Source organism: Cricetulus griseus, chromosome 7, assembly GCF_003668045.3.
Source record: "Cricetulus griseus strain 17A/GY chromosome 7, alternate assembly CriGri-PICRH-1.0, whole genome shotgun sequence".
Taxonomy (NCBI): Eukaryota; Metazoa; Chordata; class Mammalia; order Rodentia; family Cricetidae; genus Cricetulus; species Cricetulus griseus.
This window is the reverse complement of record NC_048600.1, coordinates 11711219-11732571: the sequence shown is the minus strand read 5'-3', so window position 1 is coordinate 11732571 and position 21353 is coordinate 11711219. Positions and strand designations below refer to the sequence as shown.

The 21353-nt window shown below is 41.9% G+C and overlaps 1 protein-coding gene across 1 annotated transcript in view; it reads left to right on the top strand.

The window, feature by feature from the left end:
* The window catches only part of Clip4 (CAP-Gly domain containing linker protein family member 4), a 60957-nt gene that overhangs the window by 20144 nt on the left and 19460 nt on the right, over positions 1–21353 (top strand). The window contains exons 5-11 of the mRNA XM_027424415.2: positions 845–1006; positions 2592–2710; positions 3851–4087; positions 8294–8429; positions 16464–16604; positions 19886–19975; positions 20715–20861. Of these exons, the coding sequence (XP_027280216.1) occupies positions 845–1006; positions 2592–2710; positions 3851–4087; positions 8294–8429; positions 16464–16604; positions 19886–19975; positions 20715–20861 (1032 nt within the window). The remainder of the gene's footprint in view (positions 1–844; positions 1007–2591; positions 2711–3850; positions 4088–8293; positions 8430–16463; positions 16605–19885; positions 19976–20714; positions 20862–21353) is intronic.

Below are 21353 nucleotides of genomic sequence, written 5' to 3'. Positions count from 1 at the left end.
TTGCCCTTCCTCTTGACTTCTAGTGACCTGGGTGGGGCATCCAGCTGCCCCTCTGCTGAGTAGGTAAGGATTCAGTTTGTTCCAGTCAAAACTTTATTCCTTCCCACCCCCAAGAAGCCTTTATACCTGTGATTTACATCTCAATATTTTCTACAGTAGGCTTCGTGCCTAACTGCCCAGTAGTTGAGATACCACCCAAGAATCTTCCAGAGAACTTTCACCAAGGCTGGGTTAAGGTCAGTTTTCTAGCACAGCAGTCCTTCAAGGTGTAGGGCATAGGCTTATCTCTGAGTTCTATTTCTACCTGTGAAACGTGTGTGCGGCATATGGCCAAAATGGCTGTTCTTTGATGCTTTACCAGGGATTAACCTGCCTCTCTTACTAGAAATTCTTTACAGAACTTAAATCATTAGTGCTGAAGGACCTTTTCTTTTTTTAATCCACAATGTGCCAATACTTCCATAAAATCAAAATGAACTTATAGTCTAAAAGTGATATCAAAACAGAATAGTAGCCCAAATATTTCTACACTGGTCTGATGTTTTTCTTTTAATGCCTTCATTGTATTCCATAGCATGGAGGTCTTAGTTTATTTAAGTGATTTCTTACCACGATTTTAAGTTGTCAGAATTTTACTGATAATCAGTAATGGCACGGTGAGCATCTTCATTGTGTTTGTTCTCACTCCTGAATTGGGAGCATTTGCTCAGGGGTTAACTCCTGAAAGATAGTATAAATATAGGTCCAGTGTGCTGTTTGCTTTGGCTTTTAAAGACATTACACAGGTATGAACTGGGAATTAAATTATGTTCTGAAGAAAAATGATTTCCATTATTTTCTTCAGGTGATGTTGAGACAGCTGTAAAATTTGCAGCTCAACTTATTGATCTGGGGGCAGACTCGAGTTTGCGGAGTCGCTGGACAAACATGAACGCCTTGCACTATGCTGCATACTTCGATGTCCCAGAGCTTATAAGAGTGATCTTGAAGACATCGAAACCAAAAGGCAAGTGCTGGCAGATGTCTGTTGCCAGTGGTGTTCTGTAATGGTGTCCAAATCACTGTTGAGGAGGGCTTTCTTCAAATGCCCTTTGTTTTTGTATGCCTTCCCACCTTGATTTGCTTAAGTAGTTTAGAATTTCATTGTTGGATGTTACTGTCCTTTCACAAAAGGCTTGGTACAAAACAAGTGTTTTGTGGGTCTTCTGTCCCTGCAGATTCCCAGTGTAGCATGGATTTCATGTGTAACCCCTGTGGTGTGCTTTGCTTGGAAAGCCAGGGTTAGAGCAATAGAGTGTTTGGGCTGTCATTGAAATAATGGGGGGAGGTACTGCCCCTTTAGATGTCATTCCTTTCAGAAATTCTTTGATCATTTTTAGGAGTTCCCCCACATCTTGATGGTGAGACCCTAAAGTTGTTATTCTCTCTGGCCCTCCTCATTTGAGAAGAGTTAAGAGCAAGAGCGAAGGGTCTTCTAGCTTAGATAGAGTACCCAACACCATCCAGTTACAGAAGACATTTTAGAGATGCAAGAGAAACCTCTCAGGAGGTTAGTTTCTGACTTCTCTTCTGCACAATCAGCCAGTCTCTTTAAAATTCTACCTTTCCAACTTGTGATGTTGGGAAGAGAATCTCTGCCCATGGTCCTCTGCTCAGCAGTGCAAGAGTCTGTGTGAGCAGGTCTGTGTTGTCGCAGGTGTGTAGTCATGCCGTTGTGGTCCCCTGCTGATTAATGTGCAATTGCGGAACCAGAGACTATTAAACCCATGTAGGAAACATTCAAAATAAGATTCTCCATTCCAGATGATTTCCTGCTCAAGTATAATGCAGTGTGATTTACTGTTATTAGAACACCCTTAGAATTGTAGGGTTCCTTTTCTTATTGTGGAGTCCAAATTCATCTGTCGAGTAGTGTCATGAATCAGTATGTAAGCACTCCTATCTCCAGGTACTTGTTATTGATTTGAGGATTCTGCATAGTTTAGCCATCTCTTTCTGCAAAAGGCTTACTAATAAATAACTATTTTAGCATTTCAGACTGTCTGATGTCTGTCACAGCCACTCATTTCTGCAGTTGGAGCATGGGTACAGGCTCAGAGAACATGTCTGTACATAAGGATGCCTTCATTCCCATAAAAGTCTGCAAAGCAGTTGGTAGAGTATGTTTGGCCCACAGGGTTCATTTGCTGATCCCTTACCTAAAGTTAACTTTGTTACTGTGTATACAAGGTGTGTTACATTATAGTGAAATGCCTGTGAGTTTAGTGAGCTGGCATGGAAAACTAGTTATTTCACAGATATGAATTATTAGCATTCACTGCCTCTATTGCAGGTTATTTAGGATACCTGGGAAACTAGTGATATCCCGCCCCATTTTATAAGGAATTATACTGAAGTAGGAGGTATTCATTTAGTTATTTTAGGCAAGTTATAATTAGATTTGTCCCACTGTGAAATACTGCACAAATATAGGGGGCCAAATCTATAAGAGGCTAAAATCCCCTCCCTGAACCCCCTCTCTATGTCTTCCTGAAAATTGTGATAGCTGAATTTAAAGTTTCAGTTAATATATTTGTGATGTTTAATTGTAGATGTGGACGCCACTTGTAGCGACTTCAATTTTGGGACAGCCCTGCATATTGCCTCGTATAACTTGTGTGCAGGGGCTGTGAAAACCTTACTGGAGCATGGAGCAAACCCTGCATTCAGGGTAAGAGTTGAATTTGGATGTTGTTATTTATCTCCCTACATCCTGTTTTCTAAATGGCCTACTGGACATCTCAGAATGTCTTTTAATTGGTTCCTGTCTCTTCTGCTATAAAATAATGTGAACTCCTCATTGTTTGGAATTAAAATGCCTCTGGAGATTCTGTTTGTAAGATCTTCCTTGAGAGAACCAAGTGAGACGAATTTTTTTAATGATAGCTTTTAAATTATATTAATTCCATGCAATGAACTGGGCTTATAGCTGGCTATTTTATATTGTCACAGATAAACTACTCTAGGATATAGTCTCTCCTTCATAGGGAGAGCTGGGCAAGTTTTCTGATTGCAGCTTAGGATGTGATCGATAGTATAGAGATTGTTGTCTCTATTTCTGAAGTCTGAGTTGTTGCAGGACCAGGCAGGTGGCTGAGGTCACAGAGCCAGTGTGGCAACTGTGGGATAGTGGAATGTAGTCATATGGCCCTTAATGACAGGGACAGGTTCTGAGAAATATCATGGGGAGATTCTTTATCTCTGTACAATCTTGATAGAGGGAACTTACCTAAACTAAGGTGTCTGTGAGGTGGGGTCACTATATATGTGGCCCTTGGTTGATTAAATGTCCATAAGAAATGTGCATGGGTGTAGTTGGGTCTTGGATTGGGTAGCTGGGCACCCTGCTACTTCACTGTGCTCATGTATGCCCAGGCATATTTCTCTGCCCTGGTACTTGCCTGTCTCAATATACAGAATGACTTCCCCTACCTCCCCTCATCTTTGCATCTCTGAGCTTCTTGTCAGTGAGGGTTCCCTCACCATCTTTATGCCATCAGCTTCCCTACAGCCACCTCTGTGCCCTGGTGTCTTTCTACAGGTCAGCTCCTGGTTAGCACAGCATATAATCCATTAATGCTCTCTCTGTCCTAGGAGTGTGTGTACTCTTTGAGGGCAGAGTGCTTTGTTTCCTTCACTGTGGTATCTTTAGCACCTAGAATGTTCCTGGTACAGTGGAGGAGTTCATTGAGTAGTTTTGAGTAAATAGATAACTATGTCTGACTTAAAAGTCCTCGGTTAAGAATCATAGATGGCTGTCTAGTGCTCTCAGCATGTAAGAGCTGAAGATTTTCTTTTGTGTCTGTGGTAGAATGACAAAGGACAGATCCCCGCGGATGTTGTTCCAGACCCTGTGGACATGCCTCTGGAGATGGCTGACGCTGCAGCAACCGCCAAGGAAATCAAGCAGATGCTCTTAGATGCAGCCCCTCTGTCCTGTGCCATCCCTAAGGCTGCACTTCCAAACTGTGATCATGTTACCAGCAAGGCCATGCTGACATCTCTTGGCCTTAAGTTGGGGGACCGTGTTGTCATTGCAGGACAGAAGGTACAGTAAGTCACTGTGATCCCTGAAGCTGTTATTATGGTCCTTACCCCTAGGGGTTGTGTGCCACACGGTCACAATTTTGAGTTTCAGGGAAAAGCTTCAACACATGTGGACAGAAAAATACTTTATTGAAAATGTGCATTTTTTTGAAACAGGGGTTCTCTGTATAAGCAGGGGGTTCCCCCGGATGTCCTGGAACTCAATTTATAGACTAGACTGACCTCAAACTCACAGAGATCCGCCTGCCTCTGCCTCCCAAGTGTTGGGATTAAAAGTGTGTACCACTGCCACCCAGCAAAAATAAGAAATTTAAATGTAAGTTTACTGATACTTATAGAGGGCAGGTTAAAAAATGATCTATTTGAACGTGATAGGGAAGGTCTTGGAGAACTGTTGAATGAATTTCCAGGCAGGAGCTGAGAAATGACCTTGCTCTGTCTACTCTGATCCTCCCTGCCAGTGGCACTTCTCCTGCCAGCTGAGTAGAGATCTTCATTACTGTTCTGTTTGGCTTTGAAATCTCACAAACAGGGGACATTAAGATGTAACAAAACCTGCAGACAGGAGGTCAGCCAGTGCCTCGTTACAAAAAAGGCTTGACAGACAGACAGAGCTGCAGTTTCTGTGTGATCGTTACTGTGACAGTTTCTACCTCTTTGGAGAGCTGTTTTTCCCTTCAGTGCTGGGACTTGAGCATAGGGCCCTGTGAAGCTTGGGAAGAGCTGCACTACTAAGCCACACTCACGCAATAGCGGTGTTTGTTCTTAATTTTGAGGTAATAGGATGCTCCAAGTGTGGAGTGGAACAGGGAACGTGTACCCGGACATTAACCTTCTCAGAGAACGGTGAACTGAAGCTTGGTCTAGTGGGGGAAACTGGATTGCAAAGGAAACAACCACAGATGCAAAGAATGACATTCACATGTTTATAGAGCAATAGGACATTGGTTAGCTTTTCACAGGCTGAATGAAATTAAAATGCCAGGAAATCGAATATATAAGTAGATATTGAATGTATATATAGGTTTAAAAAATTATGACTGAACATCAAGTCTTGGTAGCATTCCTCCAACTGTGTTTCAGAAGGGCTTGAAAAGATTACAGTCTGTTTCAAAGAGAAGTTTTTCTTGATGGCACTTACATGTCAGTATAAAGATGATTGTTTAGTTTGTTATTAGGGGTTATGCTGATTTACATACAAGTAACATTGAACAGACAGAGCAGGTTCTATTTAGGAATATATGTGTAGACATATACACATGTGTAACAACAATTAATGAAAGAAGAGGCCATGGACTTGAAGGAGAGCAAGGAGGAAGTATATGGGAGGGCTTGGAAAGGAAAATGCTGTAATTTTATTGAAGTTAATTTACTTTTTGGATTGGATAATTTTGCATCCAAGTTGAAGTGTCTATTATGTAGCTGAGGATGATTTTGAACTCCAGATTTTCCATCTTCCCCAAAGCCGAGATTGTAGTGTACATCCAGGTATTTTTATATTCACTGTGTGTGTGAGGGGGGGGGGAAGCCAGGGGAGAGAGAGAGGAAGAAAGGAGAGACAGTGTATGTGTATGTGTGTATTTGCATAAATATGGAAGCCCAGAGAGTGACTTCAGGTGTCTTCCTCAGTTGATCTCTGCTTTACTTCTTGAGACCCAGGTTCTCACTGAACCTGGAGCTTGCTGATTCTGCTAGACTGGCTGGCCAGTGAGCCACTGGGATCCCTGTCTACACCTTCCCAGAGCTGATACTATAGGCATGTGCCACAATGCTTGGCTTTTCAGTGTGGGTGGTGGGGATTGAATTTAGTCCTTATGATATCTCCAGCTCCCTTGAGTTAAATTTTGAGAATACCAGCTATAGCTTGGGTTTCTTTCTTCTATTTTAACCATGTGGTTGCTTATTTGCTACAATACCATGCTCTGGGCTCTTCACGGGTCCCTTGAACATGTATGGGGGGGTTGTTACTGTGTGTTGGTCCTGTCCTATTCTGATGATCCCCCTGTCTTCAATGCCATCATCATTGCTTGCATTGGCAAGCATCCATTGGGTGTTCAGACTTCAAGTTCCTTTCCAGACTGTTGGATAATTTTAATTCCTTTCATTTTTCCATGTACATTTTAGAATTTGTTATTTCTATAAAAAATTCCTTCTAGAATGTTGAGTCTAGATCTGACTGAGTAGATTTTACATCTTGGTATCTTCTTGTATTCATATGGGCTTTAGACTATTTAACCAACTTGTGTGGTTTTAAGAATTTAGGTATTGACTATGATTTGCTAGATTTAGACTTAATACTTTTCAAGTGTTTTTTTTTTTTCTGTGCTTTTGCTGAAATTTCCTTTTCTGGTTGTTCATTTCTAGTATGTGGAAATAGTTGATTTTTGAATATTGACACATATCCTTAACTTGTTTACATTGTGGATTCTATGTACACAATCGTCTTGTCTCCTCATCCTTCTTCTTCTCTTTCCTCTCCATCCCCCGCTTTCTCTAAGAGAGGGTCATTGCATTGCTAGCTGTGGTTTTAGTGTAGATCATTTGTCAAGTTGAAGAGGTCCTCAGTTGTCATGATGTGTCTTTTCTTCAAGCTGTCATCTTGGAAGGATGCTGCAGTTGTTTGTAGTCTTCTCTATTTTCTTTTCCTTCAATGTGTGGACAGGTGGGTTGTGTCATGTAGTTCCCTCAATGACCAGCTATGTATCCCACTGGAGACCTCCCTTAGTCACCATGTAGTATCCTACCTATTGCTGTGTTTGATTGGCTCTAAGTTTGTTGAAAATGCCTATGTTTGTGTTCTAGAGGGATGTTGGTCTGTAGTTGCTGTGTCTTTGGCCATTTTTAATGTCAAAGTAATGTTGGTTTCCTAAAATGTGTTGGGAACCAGCCTCTTCACTTAAATTCTAGAAGAGCTTGTGCAGAATTTCTATTTTGTCCATACACTTGTGGTAGTATTTACCATTGAGGCCATCTGTTCCTGGGAGCTTTTATCCTTTTTTTTTTTTTTTTTTTTTTTTTTTTTTTTTTTAGTTTTAAATCACAAATTCAGGCGTTAGCTTTTCTGTCTTTCTTTTTTCTTTTTTGGGGTGTATCTTTCAAGGAATTGCCATGTTTTACAGTGCTTTTGAAATGGATGAGCAAAGCTGTTTGTAGTTTCGGCTCATCTTTTAAAATATTGGTAACAATGCCCCTCTTTTGTTGGTGATGTTGGTATTGTGTCTTTTTCTTTTAAAAATTGCTTTTTGTTTAATGGCTTAATTTTTATTCCTCAAAGAACATGTTGATTTTCTGTATTGTTTTTATGTTCTCAGTTTATTTGAATGTTTATTCCTCACTCCCTTTCTCTGGCTTTGGATTTTAGTTTGCTGAGGTGGGAAATAAATATTGATTTTAGGCTGTTTCTGAGGTGCACATTCCTCTCTAGGCAGTGGTGATGCACACCTTTAATCTAGCACTCCGGAGGAAGAGGCAGGCAGATCTCTGGGAGTTCAAGGCCACCCTGGTATACAAAATGAGTTCCAGGACAGCCAGGGCTGCACAGAGAAACCCTGTCTCTAAACAAAAAAACAAACAAAACCAACAAACAAAAGAATTCATTTTTTTTATTTCATGTGTTTGGGTGTTTTGCCTGCATGAATGTATGTGCACCACTTGTGTGCCTTGTACCCATGGAGGCCAGATCTGATGTACTCATCAGATTCCCTGGAACTGAAGTAACAGACAGTTTTGAGTTGTGAAACCAATTTTTAAAAAGGAAAGATAAAAGACATATGGGTGCTGGGAGTTGAGCCTGGTTCTCTGGATGAGCAGTCAGTGCTTTAGCTGCTGAGCCATCTCTCTAGCACTGCTCGTTTACATTTGTATGCTTCTGTTTTGGGTGGGATGCTCTGTAGACAGCAGTTTACTTGAGTACGTTTATAGGTGGCTTCATATATTTCTGGCCTGCTCAACCTGTTAGTAACTGAGAGAGGTGAGCTGAATCCCACTACAACATGGACTTGCCTTTTCAGTTCTTTTGGGAAAGAGCATCACCTGGGAAGTATCCCATGTCTTCCCGGTAGACTCTTTTGCCATTTAAAAAACAATCTTTGGCAAAGTTCCTTATTCAGAAGTCTGCTTTGAAAGACAAAAAGTAATATTGCTAAGAACAGGGTGTTTAGAATTACTAATAAGATTGAAAACCTACTTTGCCTTATATTTTCTCTAGGTTGGGACATTAAGATTTTGTGGAACTACTGAGTTTGCAAGTGGGCAGTGGGCTGGCATTGAGCTGGATGAGCCAGAAGGAAAAAACAATGGAAGTGTTGGGAGAGTCCAGTACTTCAAGTGTGCCCCTAAATATGGTAAGATTAAACCCAGGTTCTGACAAATACTGACCATATTCTACCACAGTAGTTTTTAAATTAAACCCTTTCCTGGTTACTCGTGTAATATATAAGAGGGTATGGATTGAGGATATTTTAAATGCAGGAGCTGTCATATCATGCTCCTGCTGATGAGAATGATTTAAAGGAGGGGGGGAAGTGGTGCTGCTGGAGACAAAGGGATGGTTGGAGAATGAAGGTCCTTGAGAAGTTGAAAGGGTGGTGCCAGGGTTAGCCTGGCATTAGTCCAGGCATGGCTCACCCTCCCTAAGGACACAGATGCTGGGAAGATGTTTCTATTTTCTCAGAAAATGAGAAATGAGGTCATTTGCTGATGTAAGGAGAGGAGCTTGGGGGTGGATGGAAGTGGGGGAGAGGAGGATGGAGATGGACAGTGAGGAGAGAGGGACTGTGACTAGGTCAGGGCAGTGCAGGAGGCAGCCATGTGATGCCAGGGACTGACTGTAGACTTGTGGACATAAACGTAGAGTATAGTAAGCAGGCTGCAAGGCTAAGTCCTCTTCTCATCAAGGCTTAGCAAACTGTTTGGGAATAGCTACTGATTAAGCACAGTATTTGGTTTACCGGGGCTGTTTCTTCTAGAATATTCTACCAGCAGTCTACAAGAGAGCTGAGGACAGACAAAGCAGGCTGACTAGAGGAATGGATGTTAGAATCCAAGGTGGCCTGGGAGGAAAAGGAGGATGTGACTGGGAGGAGAGCCCAGGAGGCCATTGCTGGCGTCTTTGGTTCCTGATCCCAGGGAATTGATCCCAGGGACTTGAAGGACTCAGCCAGGCAGTGGTGATTTAGAGAATCTGTTAACAGGAGCCAGAGGCACATGGTAGTGACTGGTAAATAGGGAATATGATATGATTGGCTTGCTCTTTCAGGGAGGGGATTTCTGCCTACCTGTCCTGGGATTCATTGGGACTGATCATGCATACGTGTGTGTGTGTGTGTGTGTGTGTGTGTGTGTGTGTGTGTGTGTGTGTGTGTGTGTACACCAGCGTGCATGTGGGGGTCAGAAGTGTTGTCTCACTGGGTCTTGGGACTCAGCTACTGAGCCCTAGGGATCCTCCTGTTCTATGCCCCACAGTGCTGGGATTACAATCACATGCCAGCATGTTGCATGGGTGCTGGGGATTAAACATCCTAATGCTTACAAGGCCGTTTCCCAATTGTGCTCTTTTCACCTTCTCTGGGGTAGTTTTGAAGGGAAGAGATGTCTCATGAGTGAAATGACACTGTTGAGGTGGGCAGGCCTGCAGCTTAGCCCTTGCTGTGAGCACAGTTGGCCAGGAGGGGGGTCTCACTAGACCAGTTCTGTAGATCTGCTTGTGGTGGTGTCAGGCCACAGAGAGGGACTTTGCTGTCAGGAGGCAATGAACCATGAAGAATTTGAGAAGCTGGAAAAGCATGAGACCAACTTTGACTCTGTTCCTGAGCTGGGACAGTCCATTCTCTTCCTGACAAATGTTTGTTTAAATTCATTCCCATCCTCCCTTCTTCCCTCCTCCTGTCATCCCCCATTTTCGGTTTCCTTCTTTCCTTTCCTTCACACTGAGGTCAGTCTGCCGTTCTCACTATGTTGTTGATGTTTTCCTCTTCTCTGACATCATCTCCATGGTTGCCCAGCTCAGTTGGAAGGGGGACAACACACTGATGAGTCTTGGAGTCTTGAGTTTGGAGTCTTGACTGCTGAGATATGATTAGCATCTCTTCCTCAGGGCTAGGGCTGTGTGATCCTTGATCTGTTCTTGTTCCCATCTGGGGCCTATAAATCAGGAGTACAAAATCCCAGGGCTTTGTGTAAGGATGGAGTACATTGAGAGAGATATAAACTACCTGGGCAGGGATTGGTCGGCACAGAACTGACATACCAAGTTACCAAAATTACTGGTTTCTTTCTGTCACACACTTAGGGTAGAACCTTGTCTTTGTCTATTTATACTTTTTGCGTGTAAGACATTAAAAATCATAAAACATGAGAAAGAAGAAAAATCTCTTGCATATTTTTGATAACATTTTTTAAAAATGTTTTTCCTATGAAAATTTTGCATATTTTTAAGCAACATATTTTGATTTTCTCTGCCTACTATTCCTCTCTGGGACTCTTTGTAGCACTTCCTAAATACATTCATTCTACTTAAAATTTTACCCCACAGTACAGAACTAAATAGACAGTTCTCAATAGAGGAATCTAAAATGGCTGAAAGACACATAAGAAAGTGTTCAACATCCTTAGCTATCAGGGAAATGAAAATCAAAACAACTCTGAGATACCATCTTACTCCTGTCAGAATGCTAAAATCAAAAACACCAATGACAGTTTATGCTGGAGAGGATGTGGAGAAAGAGGAACACTTCTCTACTGCTGGTGGAATGGGAATGAGTCTACCACAAGATCCAGCAATGCCACTCCTAGGCATATACCCAAATAAGCACATTCCTACAACAAGGACATCTGTTCAATGATGTTCATGGCAGCACTACTTGTAATAGCCAGAAACTGGAAGCAGCCTAGATGCCCCTCAACCGAAGAATGGATAGAGAAAATATGGTACATTTACACAATGAAGTACTACTCAGTGGAAAAAAAAACAATGAAATCTTGAAATTTGCAGGAAAACGGATCGAACTTGAAGAAACCATTCTGAGCGAGGTAACCCAATCACAAAAAGACAAACATGATACGTACTCACTCATATGTGGATTTTAGACACAGAGTAAGGGATTACCAGCCTACAATACACACTGCCAGAGAAACTAGGAAACAAAGAAAACCCTAAAAGAGACAAACTTTGTCCCCTGGAGAAGGGGAAAGGGTCACGATACCCTGAGCAAATTGAGAGCATGGGAAGGGGGGGGGGAGCTACGAGAATGAGAAGGGAAGAAGAGGAAGGATGCAGAGGTCATGAGGGAGCAGAAAGGTTGAGTCAGGTATAGATTAGAAGAAAGGATATGTGATAGGTAGGGTTTTAGTTGGGGGAGTGGTAGGGGAGGACGGGAGGGAGAAGGGAACTGGGATTGTCATGTAAATCAATCTTGTTTCTAATTCAAATAAAAAAATAAAAGTGGTCAAAAAAATTTTACCCCACAAACTTGGATTTTCTATATATATATATATATATATATATATATATATATATATATGTTATATTCTACATTTTTACTGGGTATCCTATTATAATTTGTGTAAGTCTTTAGATGTTGCTCAAACTGATTTTTTTTTACTTTGAAAAATCTGATTTTATTTTCTTAATCAAAAAGAAATATATTTGTGTTACATTTAGAATATTTAGGTTTCCATTGATTTCTCAAATACTTGCCAGATAGATACTAAAAACTGATTTTTTTTTAAAATGACACCTTTACCTTTAAGTTTTCTTTACCTTTAAGTTTTCCAATTTGATGGGTAAAAACTTATTTTTCATTCCTATTTCTCAGATTGTGGTGGGATAGAAAATTATTTTAGTTTTGTGTGTATATTTGTGTGCATGTGTAAGACAGAAGTCAGCCTTGGGTATTGTTCCTCAGGAACCATCTTGTCTTTTTGAAGCAGGATCTCTTGTTGGCTTGAAGCTCACTGATTTGGTGAGGCTGACTGACCAGCAATCCCCAGAGATTTGCCTGTCTCTTGGGAGCTGTTATGTGGGAGCTGGGAGTTGTACTCAGGTCATGTTTGTACAGCAAGCACTTTACCAACTAAGCTACCTTCCAAGCCCCAGGCAAGAATATCTTAAATGCTTTGCTGTGCCTTGTATATGAGAGAGAGAGGCAGAGAGAGTGAGAACATGGGAGGGAGGGTGGGAGGAAGGAAGAGGAGTGAGACACATAAAGAGACACAGAGAGAGACAGAGACAGAGTTATTCGGCTCCTGTATATTCATAGTTGCCCATTTAAACTGAAGTATTAATGTTTAAAAACTGCTAAGAGTTTAAAAATATATTTTTCCAATTTGGTATTTGGGTTTAAAGTTCACCTGAGTGTGAAAATAAAATAATTATCATAAAGGGAAAATATTTTAGCTGTGATTATTTTATTTTCACACTTTAATAAATACATCATTGTTCTTGGTAGATATGTGATTCAAGAGTTCACTTATAAATTATGTATTTTATTCCTTTAGAAATGTTTGTTTTTCTGTACATAATTATGGAATCTATTGGGATTTCCACTAGTTTGAACTTTACTCTGACATCTACTTTTGGCAGCTGCCAATTTCAGTAAGACAGGATCAAAGATTTTTAGTCACACACAGGGCTGGTGTCAGTCAGATTTGTGGGGAGCCCTGAGATTGTCAGCAGTCTCATGGGCTGCCCGACTCTGGTCGTTCCAAGGACAGGCACGCTTGACAGAGCGGAGCTGCCTTGGTAATCTGCTTCTGGACGCTCTAAATATTCAGAGGCAGGTTGGGATGTGGGGGCCATATGTTAGGTTGTTTAAAAATTAAGGTCACCCTCCTCCTGAGTAATCTTGGTCATTGCTAAGGTGCCTGAGGAGGGGGTCAGGGGAGTTGGGGACCCCTGGCAGATCCAAAAACATCACATTAGTTTCTTCTCCATAGGTTCTTGCTTCCTCCCATTCCTGCCTTTGGCTCGTGAGCTGCTTTTATACATTCTCAGTTTGTATAACTCATGCTGATCTCTCCCCTATTTCATGTGGTAGTTTGGGCTAAGGAATGGGAGATTGTAGCACGTGTCCCCTTAGTATTTTGAAGACAGTATTATTTATCTAATGTAGAAATTGACAAACTTTTTTGGTTTTATTTGTTTTGTTTTTTTGCTTTTGTTGTTTTTTGATACAGGGTTTCTCTGTGGCTTTGGAGGCTGTCCTGGAACTAGCTCTTGTAGACCAGGCTGGTCTTGATCTTGCAGAGATCTGCCTGCCTCTGCCTCCCGAGTGCTGGGATTAAAGGCGTGCACCACCAACGCCTGGTAGAAATTGGCAAACTTTTACTGTAGAGACCAGATAGTGACTTCTTTGTGGGCCTTAGGGTCTCTGTTGTGGCTGCTCAGCTGAGCTGTTACAGGGAATGAGTAGTGGCAGACAGTGGAAACAGATGGAAGAGGCTCTGTGCCAAGGCAACTCCATAGCCTAGTGGTGGCCAGGTTGCCTCTCTCACTGTCTGTAGTTTGCCAGCTGCTTACTTGAGCTTCTTGGATTAGTGCTTATGAGTTTCAAGGTCTTCTGTCCTCCTCTCAAAAGCTGCCATTTTCTCCTTAGAAAATAAATTTCTCTTAGAATTTATACCGTTTTATTCATTGCTGACATTTTAAATGGAGTTGAACAAATTAAGCAAGCCGTGTTTACCTGAGAATTCATTGGTTTTCTTTTAAAAGAGAATGCTGTGTGTTTCTTTTTGGTGAACCTTAGAGTTAGCTGTGTGTCGGCCTCTGGGGAAAGCCGGTGAGTTTGCTGAGTTACCAGACAGCAAGAAGACTGCCCCCTGTGCTTGCTGCATACTGTGCATCCAGCCACAGTCGTGATTTGCCCAAGTGACTTGAAAATAATAATAATATTACAGGAAGACAAACAAGATCTATGCAAATGAGAAATTGTATGCAATATAATTCTTTTAAGCCATTAGAATTAAATATTTGATTAGCCTTTGAAACAAATATATTTCTATATGGTAATTTCCTTTGGAGATTACCAAAGAAAAGCCACATTTTCCCTCAAATTAAGAAAAGAAGGAATCTGGGCTGGGGTTGCAGCCTTAGTAGAGTTCTTTCTGAGCGTGCTTGAGGCTTGGATTTCATCCCAGCACCACATGAAATACACAAGGTGGTACACCTCTAATCCCAGCACTTGGGAAGTGGAGGCAGGAAGATCAAAAATTGAAGTTCGTCCATGGATTCATAGCCAGTTTGAGGCTATCATGGGTTACACAAAACCTTGTCTCAAATAAAAACAAAACAAAGCAGATCACTTATTGAGCATTATGTATGATATTACCTACACTAACCAAATAAATTAGAAATAAAGTTTGTACTCTATTCTTATATATATGCTTTCATTTTCAGTTTTTTTGTTTGATTGCCTATTTCCACATAAATTTACCACAGATGTAATATAATTTTATAATATAATAATCTTTTTACTTTTCTTACGTGTGTGTGTGTGTGTGTGTGTGTGTGTGTGTGTATGTATGTATGTATGTATGTATGTGTATGTGCGTGCCATGGTGTGTGGAGGTCATAGGTCAGCTTGTGGGAGTTGGTTCTCTTCTACTATGTGCTGTATTGAACTCAGGTTGTCATGCTTGGTGTCCTCTTATGAGCCTTCTTACTGGCCTGGGCTTTTAATTTTGACTGTGTTTCATGAATGATTCTGTGTCTTCGTTGTTGTTGTTGGTGGTGATGCAGCACAGTAGGTATCATTACCCTGTGTGACTCCATTTCCCCATGGTCAGACATACAGCACCATAAGGTACCCTGGGGGTGGGCAGGGGCGACCACACCCTTTTAAGTCACTGCTGATAGAACCTTATTAGGTGCTCTATGCTATGATTAGCTGTTGCTGATTCCCTACTGTACTGAATTTCTAGATTACATTGAACCATGGGTCTGGATAGGAAAAATATAGTTTATGTAGAACACCTGGGGCCATTCCTGGGCTGATAGAGGGGGATCAGTTTCATTTGTATTTTTGTCAGTCAATTACTTTTATTCCTAGATTTTATTTTCTCCCAGAAGTGTCCCTGGGACATGGTAGTAAGTTAGGCATCAGTACATTTTGATAATCTAGAAATACTGTGCCTCTTGCAATCCATCTTTTTCTTACATAAGCATAACCTCATAGCCTGTGTGCATACCTCTAAGTTTATTTCCTTATAATTCCATAAGGAGGATTAGGTAGGAATTCCCATGTTCCGGAAAATGTAGAAATTCATAAATCCAGAATAGAATATTTCCTTCTTTAAACCTTGGCAGATTTAATTGTGATTATCATTGTCATCAATATCATTATAGTCAAGCTTTATCTCCCCTTCCCCCCAATGTCTGTCTCCACAATTGGCAATAGAAGGAATTTAGAATAGAAAGTCAAGGACAACTCAGGCCAATGACATGAAAGATAATTACAAATAAGTTTTAAAAAACAGGAAAATGAAGAGAAGGTCATGTAGAGTGCAAAGGAGAAAAGAATCTCAAAGGTTTTCAGGAAAGTAGTGTAGCTGGCAGTTGTCAGCTATGAGCAGAGTGGCCACATCTGTAAGGCTGTGAGTCTTCCTATCCTGCTTGAGCAGATCACATACTGTATGGTGCGTGTTTGTTAGGTGGTAGACACTCAGAGTGTAATGCACACATTATGACTTTATTTTCTTTTTAAGTGTGTTAGGGAGATAATCTTGGTATTTATAGTCTGTTCAACGTCTGTGTGTTCTTACTCAAACTGGATGTTTTATCGCCTCCATAAGCTCTTTCTCAGTGGGATTTTATACTCTCAACTGCTATAGGTAGACAGTCCCCTGCCTCTGTTCACCTCCCTTCCTCAACACACATTGTATTGTTGCTGATTGGCAGGGATTGAGGGCTAGGCCTTTGGGGAAGATTATTTTATACAGTTAAGCAGATTTATTGTGTCTGTACTGTGTGTACAGGACTGTAATTAGTTACAGTGGGAGAATGCAGACAAGAGGAAGATGAGACAGGGATATGAAGAGCCGTGATGTGGTAGAATAAAAACCCTGAGCAGACAAGATGTGGCATAGCTTACACTATGTAATAACTTATTCTCAGTCACTTAGAGAAGATGGTAACTTTTATACGTTTCTTTTTCCTCTGAATTTCACCCCACACTTGATTATGTATCCCTTACATGGTTTCTAAATTATTGTGTCTTGGCAACTAGACTGTACACTCTCTGAGGACAAGTGCCATGTCTCATTACAAGATGTGTGGTAGGTACTAAATAGAGCCTATATTAGCGACAGTTAACATTTGCCCTGTATTTGAAATAAATGCTTCATTCGCTCCACACTAACTACAATTATGTCTTTGCCCTCAGGTATTTTTGCACCCCTTTCAAAGATAAGTAAAGGAAAAGATGGGAGGAAAAATGCCACACACACTCCTTCCACACGAGCAGCGCCTCACGTCCGATCCCAGAAGGTTGATGTAGCTCATGTCACATCCAAAGTGAACTCCGGTAGGTCAAGCTGGGAAGTTAGATCATGACCACCTAAACCATATTTCAAATTGTATTTGTGGGATTCTTGGTATTTAGACTGTTTCACTCTTTTTGTTAGTCCACCACAAAAGCTGCACCTCACAAAACCAAGGCCTCAGTTGTGAATAATAACATAAGACCCAGCAATGGCAGCTTCATTCTTCCCTTCCCTCCCCCTTCTCCTTCCTCTCCCCTTCCCTCCCCCTCTCAGTCTCCCTCCCCTTCCCCTTCCTCTTTCTGTGTGCTTCCAACACCCCATGTTTGACCTCAGTGCTGGATTTTATGCCTCCAGTGAGTTCCTGCTCCTCTCCTCTCCTGTGGTTTCCCTGTGTTGCTTGATGGGGCCTCTCTGCTTGTGTGGTTGGCTGTGCTTTGCTGTCCCTCTGTCCTGCTGAACACAAGTGCTCACTGTCATCCCTCTGTGCCTTTCTTCACTTCTGGGCAGCCCATGGAGGTCCTTGCTGTTCCTCACTCCATCAGACCCTGCCCTTCCCGCAGGAATCCAACTCATTTAACCTCTTTGTTTTCCAACTTTGTGTGTGTATTCTTTTAATCTCTATAGCCCAGCTGTCTTGTCCACTGGTTGCTTTAGTTGTGTAAATCTTTTGTGCTCATTCTAGATTTAAGTAGACTGTGAGAAGAGTCTGTGATTTGTATTCACAGAAGCACATAATACAGCATATCCAGTAAATATCTGTTAACCCATTGGTAGCTGGAGCAGAAAGGCTTTTGACCGTCTAAAAGGATGTCGTCCAGACGGTCTGTTTGTCTTTCTCTACTGTTCTGTTTGTTGCTCATGTGCCCATGGTTGACCTCATAATTACTGTTAAAAAAGAATCCTGATACCCAACAAGGAGAAAAACCTCCTATTTTATTCTTAAAGATTATCCCCCTTCTTTGGGGCCCCTGCAAGTCATGCTTCCTTACATATTTTAGAATAGGTTCTTAAGTTTCTTTTAAAAACAAATTTACTGAAGTGTGAGCTGACATCACATTTAATCCTTTTACCAATTAAAAAAAAAGCTGACATTGTTACAGCCATCTTCTATGCTTGGAATATTTTTCTGTTTAGTTGGATAATTTAAGGCATCTTAACATGATTTTCAAGTCTTTTTTCTGTAGATATTCTTGATAGTTCATTCCTGGGGCTATGTAATGAGACCTTCCCCTCAAAAAACCCAAACCAAAACACTTAAAGAGTATGTCACATTCATGCTCTCGGAATGAAAATTAAGGTGAGCTCTCTTGAAATGAGCTTCAGCAGAAGCACAAAGAATAAAATGCTGTGCACGTGTGCATGAATGTGCATGCACACGCGCACACACACGCACTCGCGCGCGCACGCACACACACACACACACACACACACACACACACACACACACACACACACACACTGATGTCAAGGAAACTTGGGGTGATTGAAGTGACAACAGTGGCTGAGACAATGCATGCGCCCTGGTTGGGATACTGTCCTGTAGTTTTGTGAAATGCTGTTTTGGGGGAAGCTGGGCAGATACACAAAGAGATCTTTAATATCATTTTTAAAACTTCATGTCATCTTGATGACAATTCAAACGGAAGGGGAAAATGGAACTTTAGGACTGAAAAATAAAATAATTGGAAACTGAACTCTACAGGATGTTTTCTTACTCTGCAGCTGCTGTAGTATCTCATTTCCTCCGTGGACCACTGGAGTAACTTCCACTGGCCTCTGCATCTAGCCTTCCCTGCTCTACCTTCTATCTGTGGCTGTTAAAGAAATGTCACTTAGCTGGATGTCTGTCCAGGCCAGTCCAGGACAAACTCATTCTTGACAGGATACTCCCATCTACCCTCTCTCTACAGGAGAGTTGAAGCTACCCCACCTCCAGATTCCCCCATCTCCAGTCCTCTCCCCCTTCCCTCCAAACGGTCTCCCCACCTCCTCCAGTTTTCCCTCCCCTTCCCTCCCCCTCCCCCTTCTTTTGCAGAGCTAGGAATTGAACTCAGGGCTTTGCAGTGACAGCAAGTACTGTCCAGTTAAGTTGCACCTTTAGCCAGGCATTGCCCCTCTGAGGTTTACTGTTATCTGCTTGTTAAGCTTACCTCATCTGAGTCCCCAGAGGGCTCCTTTCCAGCCAAGCTACCACATGCTGTGTCATTCTGTGAGATTTTCTCTCTGACTTCCCAGAATCCCCACTCTCATTTTTCCTACTAGACCTCTGGTTTGGGGGAAGAAATTCTACCCACTCAAGCCCCAACTCAGTGAGATCTTGATGAGCCCCTGTTTCTCTTTGCTCAGTTTCCACTTACCCCTCCACTAGTCCTTTGGATGAAGTGTCCTCACACAGTCACTAGCTGTGAGGTCTTTAGCCATACTAAATGGAAGGGTCCTCTTCAGGGACAGGACTGTGTCTTGTTTCAGTTTGCAGCAGGGTCCTGTGTAGGGTTCTTCACTCACAATACTTTTTGAGTTGACTGGGAGTGCAAGTGGGAAGATCCATTTGCTCTCTTTAAATAAATTGATACAGTTGATACGAAAGTCCTTATTCAACAGCCATTATTCATTATTCAAGAGCTTTGTCCCTTGGGTGGAGGGATAGCTCAGCCGTTAAAGGCTAGGCTCACAACCAACAATATAAGATCTTTGCCCCCCAGATGGTGTTGTGGGAATTGGATGTTAGGAAACAATGTCATATAAGTTGTTTCCAAGTCCTGCTCATCTGGATCTCAGCAGTGACAGGTTTGCTACATCCTCTGGCATGACACAGAAGTTTTGAGCAAGCCTATTACGTATCAGACATGATGCTTCAGATGTTTTTAGAGATTTTCAGTCAGGCAAAGCTGGGCAGAGTTCTTAGATGTACTACAAATCCATCCTCTTTTTTCTTAGTTCTGTAGTGCTAGAGTCTAGAGGCTGCATGCTCAGCAGGTGCTGTGCACTGAGCAGTTCGTGCAGCTCCTTTTCACTACCTTAAACCTCATGGTACTGGTTCTGTCTATCCATGAAAGTGTATTCAGTGTGGCTTTAAAAGTTTTAAAAGTGGCAGGCAGAGGCAGGTGGATCTCTATGAGTTTGAGGCTCTGGTCTACAGAGAGAGTTCCAGGACTGCCAGGGCTACACAGAGAAACCCTGTCTCAAAACAAAAGAAACCACAAAAGAAGTGGAAAAGATTGAGATATTGAGAGATACATGTACTTTAAAGAAAATGCATTGTCTTATTTACTGTTAAGCAAAATTGTCTTTTGCTGAAACTGTTTTTGTGTTTATTCACCAGGGTTGATGCCATCAAAAAAAGAGAATGCTTCTGACTCCACACTCTCATTGCCTCCCAGTGAAGAGCTGAAAACTGTAGCAGAAAATGATGGTAATGTAACCCGTCACTTCCTGTTCTAAAGCTACATCTCCTGTTGGAACTTTGAGATAACACAGTGCAGAACAGCTTATATGACTTGTGCTATAGCTGGGAAGGAAAAAGCACCATGGTAAAAACTACCCTCATAAAAAAAAATCTCTTTAAAATACAGATCCTGTAATCAGTTTCTTACCATGCATAAATACCGGTTTAGCAGGAGGTGGTCCACAGTGCAGGAGGCATGTCCTGCCTTTCAGTGTGTGGAGGGAAGACCCTCTGCAGTCTTGCTCACCTTCAAGTTGAATGCAAATGTATCAAAGTTAAAAATTTTGTTACCTTAAGACGTGGTGTGTGTGTGTGTGTGTGTGTGTGTGTGTGTGTGTGTGACACACACATATGCATGCATGTGTATCTGAGGAACTCTTACAGCTTCCCCAAAGGAGAGTGGAGAGTGTTTAGATTAATTAACATTAATTGATAGGGTGACACCCCCTACATAAGATAGTTGACTGTGAATCCTTAAACTTTTCTGCTTGTGTAAACATCAATCTATTTTGTGTGTAAACAGCCGTGCATTGGATGAAATCAGGCATTTAATTTGACACTAGATAATCCACAATTGAGGAACTAAATGAAGCGTTTCAGGAGAATTTGCCCAGAAAACATCTTATTAGTCCTTTTCATTTCTTTGTTTGATTTTGCTTTTTAAAAACACCCTTTAAAGTACGATTCTTTCCTGTTCCCCTGTCAGTTACCCAGCCTGGGTCCATCAGCAGCTCCTCCTCCACATCCTCGCTGGACCGTAAGCAGAGCCACCCGAAGAAGCTGGCTACAATGAGCAGCAGTGGCAAGAAGACTCTCAGCAAAAGCCCCTCTCTCCCATCCAGAGCCAGTGCTGGTATCTATGGCCTTTTCAACCAGGCTTTCTTGGTGTTTTTTATCTTGGTTTGTTTGTAAGTGGATTTGCTGTTTTTAATGTGTAGAAGGAGCCCTTTACCCTTTAACCTCTTACCCTTCACCTTTCACCTTTCCTCCTTCCCCCAAATCCTTCCCCCTTTCCCCTTCCCTGCTTACACCCACACCCCCTTCCACTTCTACCTTCACCCCAGACAGGCTGAGCCGTGCTTTTTGGGGTGGCAGCATTTGGAGCCCTTTACCTACCACTTTACCCCTTGGCTTCAGTCACATTGAGTTTCCCCTTGTGCCCCGGCTCCCCTCACCCCTGCTCCAGCCTCCAGCCAGGACTCCTTGCTCCACAATTGGCAGTTGGATTTGAGAAGCTGCGTTTACTGTCATCTAATCCTACTCTCTCACATGCCTGTGTATCGTTTTCCTGTTTAGAAAAGCATCTTTGCTCTGCTTTTGCTGAGGTCATTTTTAATCTGTTCAG